This window comes from Vicia villosa, linkage group LG1, assembly GCF_029867415.1.
Source record: "Vicia villosa cultivar HV-30 ecotype Madison, WI linkage group LG1, Vvil1.0, whole genome shotgun sequence".
Taxonomy (NCBI): domain Eukaryota; kingdom Viridiplantae; phylum Streptophyta; class Magnoliopsida; order Fabales; family Fabaceae; genus Vicia; species Vicia villosa.
This window is the reverse complement of record NC_081180.1, coordinates 15576844-15585920: the sequence shown is the minus strand read 5'-3', so window position 1 is coordinate 15585920 and position 9077 is coordinate 15576844. Positions and strand designations below refer to the sequence as shown.

At 32.5% G+C, this 9077-nt stretch overlaps 1 protein-coding gene across 1 annotated transcript; it reads right to left on the bottom strand.

The window, feature by feature from the left end:
• On the bottom strand, positions 1 to 1756 carry LOC131601577 (uncharacterized). Its single transcript, XM_058873429.1, has one exon. The coding sequence runs from the start codon at positions 1613 to 1615 to the stop codon at positions 1238 to 1240; it is 378 nt and encodes a 125-aa protein (XP_058729412.1). The 5' UTR covers positions 1616 to 1756; the 3' UTR covers positions 1 to 1237.
• Between the last annotated feature and the right edge of the window lie 7321 nt (positions 1757 to 9077).

The following is a 9077-nucleotide window of genomic DNA, read 5'->3' as shown; positions in this document are numbered from 1 at the left end:
GTTGGACAGTGTTCGAAGGCTCTAGTCGTTGTTCTTCATAGAGGCTCTGTGTTGAATTCATTTTCTGCTTTGAAACGTCTTCTTAGGTTGGATAGTGTCTGGGGTGACTTTCCTTTCACTTTCCTGTGGAATTTGGATCTAAAGCCTTTTCTTTGCTATTCTAGAAAGTTCTCGATGAAATAGAAGATCTGGATTACGAAGAAATGGAGTAGAAACGATGGTTGGCCGAATGAATTACGATGGATCTTCGTGTTTGCTTCTGGTTGTTTCTCGATTTTGGGATCTGATAATGGGGTGGATGGTGAAGATGGAAAGTGAATACGAACTCCTGGAAAGTGTGGAAATTGAAGGGTGATTTGCTTTTGATTAGGTGACCTAAGGAGGTTTTAACAGGTAAACTGGAGGTTTTGACCTGTCCTTGTAAGAATCCAGACCTAGAGCTTCCATGCTTGCTCGAAAGTGCTTGTGAAATAAACCTGGTTTTCATGGAAATCATAGGAATCAGAAGTCGTATCCCACCAACGGTGTCATTGTTCCGTTGAGAAGTCAGAAGTGGATGTTCTAGATCCGCCTAGGAACTAGAAATGAAGATAGTTGGATAACTGTTGATCTTGAATGGTGGATCCAATCTCCTTTAAGGTGGCGCGGAGTGGACTTGCATGGTTAACACTCCAACACCCAATTCAATTTAAAATCCAAGATGAATATAGTGAAATTGGAGATTAAAAATTGTAACTTGCTCTTTGCATGTGAATTTTTTTTATACTTTAAATTGAGCATAGTAGATTTGAGATGAATTGAACCTTAGCCCCAGTTCAAAACACCATAAAAATATTGTCTTCGACTCTTTGTTTTTGTCCGAGCTTATTCACATTTGACAAATTTGTATGTATGCCTATAAGACTACCTTAAGGCAAAAACATATAGAAAATGAAAAATTCTTAATCACTTTAGAGTACGTAGAAACATTCAACAAAGACTAAACAACAAAGAAACAATTACAAAAAGCATACCACCAAACTATTGGGTACAAATTCTAATTATCTTGATTACATCAAAGAACCAACTTCGGATGTGTTTGAATTGATGGTGGATAAAATTGATTTAAACATTACTTTTGGTCCTTTTAAAAGTCAATCCAAACATGTTATTTGACTATGAAATCATTTATGGAATCTAAATAAACTAGAAAAGAAATTATCTATGGAAGATAGCATTGTTGTATGCAACAATAGTTTTATTTTTCAGATTTCTGAACATAAGTTTCTGAATGAACATCAAAGAATGAACCAGACCTCTTTTTCAGAGCAGCAAAATCCAACAGCTTCTGCCAATTTTCTTCCACTAGCACTGCACATTCTTCCAGGTTTCTTCTACTACGGTAACTCCTATAAACCTTTTGAATTTTAGTTGCAGCAACATGTTCCAATGCCTTCTGCCATAACTCTTCAACAATAACTGCACAATCTGCAAGGGTTTTTCTTGTTCGGTAACTCCTATAAACCTTTTGAATATTAGTTGCAGCAGCATCAAGCTCAGAGACTTGTCTTGGAGAACAAAAATCACCTGCTTTAGGAAGAGACAGCAGTGGAAGAATAGTGTTTGATGAATCCATGTTTTAGTTTGAATGAAGATAAGAGATATAGTGAAAATAATTGAAGTGAGAATAGCACAAAGATGGGTTTTTCATAGTGGTTCTTGTTTTGTTTATATATATAGACTTTACTTACTCAGTCACTGCTTGCGTGCCTTCAAATACGTGTGAATGACTAGAAAATGAGAGAATTGAGAAGCAACCTTTGAATTCCACAAATAATTAACTTCTACGAGCACACTTTTGAATAGGATAAACAAATCCAATAGGATTCTTATTCCACTTTAAATAATGAGTTGTTAAATGAAGTCATTGATTGATGAATTGTTTATTGCATTCAAAGCTTGGTTGTTTGAGCGGTTGAGCTCCATTGGCAAGGAGCCCCGTCCAAGGACGTACTCGGGGAATACCGAGTTCGATTCCCAGGCGGAACAATCTTGCTTGGCCAGTGCGCATGCCTCTCCGCACGAGCCGGATTAGTGGCCCACCTGTGGTGGGTCGACACCGGTGCAAATAGCAAAAAAAAAAAAAAAAAGCTTGGTTGTTTGAATTATATGTTTCATTGTTATTAGAAAGTTCTCCTATTAGGGTTAAACTTTTGTATTAATTAAGTGTTAAACTTTTGAACTACTTGCATTAGTCATTCTAGTGAGATAAGGTAAAAAAAAGGTTTGATAAGATGCAAGACAAGTCATTAAAAGAAAATTTGGTTGGAAGCTCAAAGTGAATAGTGTATCAATTGCTCCATTTAAAGAAAGAATATCCTAATAATCATTTGAATCTATGAAATTACTCCATCCATTTCAAAATGAGTGTCTTTTAAGATTTTTGTACACATATTAAGGAACGTAATAATAGTGTTATAAAATATTGTATTTTTATTAAATTAACTTTATAAATATATTGGAAGTAATGTACATAGTAATAACTAAAGGGCACAATTGGAAAAATAGCAATCATTTTAACATTAAAATATGATAATGACATTAATTTTGTAACAATTTTTTTCTTTAAAGCGGCACTCATTTTAAAACGGAGGGAACAATATGAAAAGATTTCACGATTGTAAGTTTTCATTATGGTATCATTCGTCTAGATTCTACCATTTCACACTTACGTTCCTTCAGATTTTTCAAGCTTCTAGTGTACAAATATTGAAGAGATGATTCTAACACAAACTTCACAATTTTTTTGTGATCCCTAAATTCCGTTGATACTAAAGACCGATGAAGATGACATTGCAAACATCAACTTCGAAGAGTACAAATATTAGATTATTTGAGATCAAGTGCTCTTCAACTGGCTCATTTTAAAATTGTTCTTCCTCACGTCGTCTCTTGCAAACATGCATGCGAAGTTTGGGATAAGGTACACAAACATTTTAATGCACCCATGATGGCTAGGGTCATATGTTGCACTTGGAATTGAAGTTTACGAACAAAACAAATTGTTTCACCTATCAGGGTCGACTTTGGGCCAAGACAACTAGGCGCACAGTCTAGGGCTAAAAAAAATGGATCCTTAAATTTTTGATTATGGGCCTTATAAATTAAAAATTAAAGTTTATATGTACGATTTGGGTTGAGATATACACAAGCGCGTGACTGTAGCATAGCAGATGAGTATCATTGCTTGTATTAGAAATGACTTGAGTTATGCACAAATTGGTATAATTTTTGTTTGTTATTTTCTTGTCTTTTTTGCCAAATTTATAACCGTGAGTAACAGTGAAATGCTAATTAATCTCCATCTTTATTGCCATTGATTTTGTTTTCGTATACACTTTTTGTTTTTTTTTTTCAAAAACTAATAAATTCTAATATTAATGTATATAGATAAATATTAACATAATAAATATTCACCTTTTTCTCTCAAACAAAATAAAAAATAGTGACTTTCTCCTCTCTCTTTCTTTGAAACAAAAGGGAAACATAAAATCCAAAAATTAAAGTTTAAGGTTAGTTGTTCAATTTTTTTTCTTTTTAATTGGTAATTTCTCCTTCTTATTTATTGCTTTTTTTTAATTGGTATAAATTTTTCATACAAATTGAATCAAGTAAATGTTAATTTTATTTACTAAAGATTTTTTTTAATTTTTTTATTTATCGGTTCAACTTCAACATTGCGAAATTTATTGGTTCAACTTCAACTCTTTGGGATTGATCATTTTTATTTTTTGCCCTGGACCTCTAAAAAGTCGGGACCGACCCAGCCACCTATAAGTATGTATTGCGAATTTGAACAATTGTTTACTCACTTGCTTGTTATCGGGATTCATTTATGGAATGGATCAAATTGATGCTATACTTCAAAGGCTTATCGAAGAATACAGTCTGTTTGTTATAATGGTTCAAGGAAAAATGGAATATTTTACTACGTATGATATACATTGAAGCATTAATGCATGTACAATAAGCACACCTCAATAAATTTTCTCAAGAACGGCCGATGACCAATGAAACTACAAATATTGCTCAGAGTGATAACAATCAACACCCTATTGGAAATCTTGGTGGCTATGAGCATTTGCGTAGGAAGGGATGCACTAATCGTGGACGTGTTTGTGGATCTACAAGGTTAAACTCGGGCTCGAGAAAACACCATACATGTCAATTATGTAAGATGCATGGTCATGATGTCATTGATGGTTAGTTTCACTCAGGCTTGGCCCTGTGCATGAACTACAGGCTCTACAGCACAGGATCCTGAATTTTAGAGGGTCATAAAATCTCAAAAAAAAAAAAAAGTTTACATTAAAATTAATAAGTATTAAAAATATTATGATAAAAATTCTATAAATTAAAAATTTAGATTGATCAAAATAAAGAAAATTGAGCCTTTTTTTTAATTAGAATGGGACCTTCAGTTTAATTGGGTCAGTCCTGATTTCAATATGATGAGTTGTTTGATCTAAACCACTCAAAGGCATAAGCTAATTTTAATGCAAGACAAATAAGTCATAATGAGAATCAAAAGAATTAAAAAAAACATATCTGGCCAAACAACTGCACTTCCAACTCATTAAGATGATCTTCACATGTCATCAAGATTAGAATCACAAACATGATTTGTTGAGTCAGGTGTTTTCCATCACATTACATCTAATCATTCTAATTTATTTATACAATACATTTTCTTATGAAGGATCAAATAAGGTTCTTCTTGGTAATGGTCTAGGCTTACAAATCAAGACCATTGACTCATCCTAATGACCTAATTCAATTCCAATATTGTGCCAAATTTTGTTTTATCGTAAACAATTAGTTTCACGTGCAAAGTATGGCTCAGGCTAGGGTGAGAGGCCTGTTTAGGTCTCTCACCGTGAGAGACTTCAATTTTTATTTATTTTTTTTTTGTTTAAATGAATATAATGCCATTGGATCAGATTTGAACTATGATAGTATGGTGCACCCAACACACAATAATATTCTATAAAGTGCTACACGGTTTCCAATGCCTGCATGCTACAGTAATAGTCAATTCCAATTGCAGCAAATGAATAACATTAAATGATGATTAATTTAAATGAAAAATATTACTATTATACTACCATCATTTATTTGTCTTCATGCCATTGAAAAAATTATGGAAACGTTGCAAGCATGATAAATGGACATTTTTAATTCTGCATCATTTTAAGTTGCAAGCATTAAAAATAATAAACGTTAAATTTTGTAGAAAATTAAAATTTGCATTAAAATTATAATTAATACTATTTTTTATTTAATAACTTGATGTTTTCTTAAAATTTAAAAAATAAATAAAGTTTAAATAAATAAATCTATCGTTAAATTTATTTTGTAAAATTTAAATTTTGTTTTTTTTAATTTAAAAAATAAATTATGTTTAACTTATAAAATCTCATGTTAATTTTAAATTTGTTTTTTAATTAAAAAAATAAATTATGTATAAATTTATAAATCTCACGTTAATTTAAATTATAAGTATTTTTTTTTAAAAATTATTTTGACGTTTAAATAAATTATTTCGACCTATAATAATATAATAATAATAATAATAATAATAATAAAACTATAATAATATTGGTAATAATAATAATAATAACAACACATAGTTATAATAATGATAATAATAATAATAATAATAATAATAATAATAATAATAATAATAATAATAATAATAATAATAATAATAATAATAACCAGAATAATAATAATAATAATAATAATAATAGTAATAATAATAGTAATAATAATAATAATAATAAGAATAAGAATAATAATAACACATGATAGTATGATGCACCCAACACAATTGAATTGCTATTTCCAATGTCTGATCAAATAGTAAAAGCTAAAGTTTTCTGAAGCAAATGATTGCAGCATTAATTAAATTTTGAAGAAATTGAAAACATGAAAACATGGACAAGGAGCAAATTGAGAAATGCAGCAAATATCAATACCAAAAGAATTGAAATAACATCATTTTTGCAACCTGCACCCTCATTAACATATAATAAAACGTTACTAAAATTAAAATTAATAATAGAAAAACTGTATACTTAAAATTTACATTAAAATAATAATTAATATTGTTTTTTATTTAAAAACTTAATGTTTATTTAAATTAAAAAAGTAAATAAAGTTTAACTTAATAAATCTGATGCTAAATTTATTTTATAAAATTTGATTTTTTTAATTTAAAAAATAAATTATGTTTACCTTATCAAATCTCGCGTTAATTTATTTTTTTAAAATTTCAAAAATAAACTATGTATAAATTTAAAAATCTCACGTTAATTTAAATTATAAATTATTTTATTTTTAAAAAAAATTATTTTGACGTTTAAATAAATTATTTTAACACCTATAAATAAATCTCACGTTTAAATAAATTATTTTATTTTAAATAAATTATATTGACAACTATAATAATAATAATAGTAATAATAATAATAATTAAACTATAATATGAATGAACTGATGATGTCGAACTATGTATGAACGATGTCAGGGATTCAACTGATGATGGTAAACTATGTGTGAACCATGTCACGGAGTCAACTTATGATGTCGAACTATGTGTCTACCATGTCAGGGATTCTACTGATGATGTCGAACAATGTGTGATCCATGTCAGGGATTCAACTTATGATGTCGAACTATGTGTTAACCATGTCAGGGATTCAACTGTTGATGTCGAACTATGTGTGAACGATGTCAGGGATTCAACCGATGATGGTAAACTATGTGTGAACCATGTCAGGGATTCAACTGATGATGTCGAACTATGTGGGAACCATGTTAGGGATTCATCTGATGATGTCGAACTATGTGTCTACCATGTCAGGGATTCAACTAATAATATCGAACTATGTGTCTACCATGTTAGGGATTCAACTGATGATGTCAAACTATGTGTTAACCATGTCAAGGATTCAACTGATGATGTCGAACTATGTGTCTACCATGTCAGGGAATCAACTGATGATGTCGAACTATGTGTGAATCATGTCAGGGATTCAACTGATGATGTCGAACTATGTGGGAACCATGTCAAAGATTCAACTGATAATGCAGAATTATCAGTGAAACATGTCAGGTATTCAACTGATGATGTCGAACTATGTGTAAGCCATGTCAGGGATTGAAATGATGATGTCAAACTATGTGTCTACCATGTCATGGATTCAACCGATGATGTCGAACTATGTGTCTACCAAGTCAGGAATTCAACTGATGATGTTGAATTATGTATGAACCATGTTAGGGATTCAACTGATGGTGTCGAACTATATGTCTACCATATCAGGGATTCAACTTATGATGTCGAACTATGTATCTACCAAGTCAGGGATTCAACTGATGATGTTGAACTATGTGTGAACCATGTCAGGGATTCATCTGATGATGTTGAACTATATGTCTACCATGTCAGGGATTCAACTGATGATGTCGAACTATGTGTGAAACATGTCAGGAATTCAACTTATGATGTTGAACTATGTGTGAACCATGTCAGGGATTCAACTGATGATGGTAAACTATGTGTGAACTATGTCAAGGATTAAACTGATGATGTTCAACTATGTGCGAACCATGTCAGGGATTCAACTGATGATGTAAAACTATGTGTGAACCATGTCAGGGATTCAACTGATTATGTCGAACTATGTGTTAACCGTGTCAGGGATTCAACTGATGATGTCGACCTATGTGTCTACCATGTCAGGGATTCAACTGATGATGTCGAACTATGTGTGAAACATGTCAGGGATTCAATTGATGATGTCGAACTATGTGTCTACCATGTCAGGGATTCAACTGATGATGTCGAACTATGTGTGAACCATGTCAGGTATTCAACCCATGAAGTTGAACTATGTGTGAACCATGTCAGGGATTCAACTGATGATGTCGAACTATGTGTGAAACATGTCAGGGGTTCAACCGATGATGTCTAACTATGTGTGAACCATTGCAGGGATTCAACCCATAATGTCGAACTATGTGTGAACCATGTCAGGGATTCAACCCATGATGTCGAACCATGTGTGAACCATGTCAGGGATTCAACTGATGAAGTCGAACTATGTGTGAAAGATGTTAGGGATTCAACTGAAGATGTCGAACTATGTGTGAAATATGTCAAGTATTCAACTGATGATGTAGAACTATGTGTCTACCATGTCAGGGGTTCAACTGATGATGACGAACTATGTGTGAACCATGTAAGGGATTCAACTGATGATGTCGAACTATGTTTGAAACATGTCAGGAGTTCAACTGATGATGTCGAACTATGTGTGAAACATGTCAGGGATTCAACTGATGTTGTCGAACTATGTGTCTACCATGTCATGGATTCAACTGATGATGTCGAACTATGTGTCTACCATGTCAGGGATTCAACTGATGATGTCGAACTATGTGTGAACCATGTCAGGGGTTCAACTGATGATGTCGAACTATGTGTGAACCATGTCAGGGATTCAACTGATGATGTTGAACTATGTGTGAACCATGTCAGGTATGCAACCCATGAAGTCGAACTATGTGTGAACCATGTCAGGGATTCAACAGATGATGTCGAACTATGTGTGAAACATGTCAGGGGTTCAACCGATGATGTCTAACTATGTGTGAACCATGTCAGGGATTCAACCCATAATGTCGAACTATGTGTGAACCATGTCAGGGATTCAACTGATAATGTCGAACTATGTGTGAACCATGTCAGGGATCAACTGATGAAGTCGAACTATGTGTGAAAGATGTCAGGAATTCAACTGATGATGTCGAACTATGTGTGAAATATGTCAAGGGATTCAACTGATGATGTCGAACTATGTGTCTACCATGTCACAGATTCAACTGATGATGTCGAACTATGTGTCTACCATGTCAGGGATTCAACTGATGATGTCGAACTATGTGTGAACGATGCCAGGGGTTCAACCGATGATGTTGAACTATGTGTCTACCATGTCAGGGATTCAACCCATGATGTCGAACTATGTGTG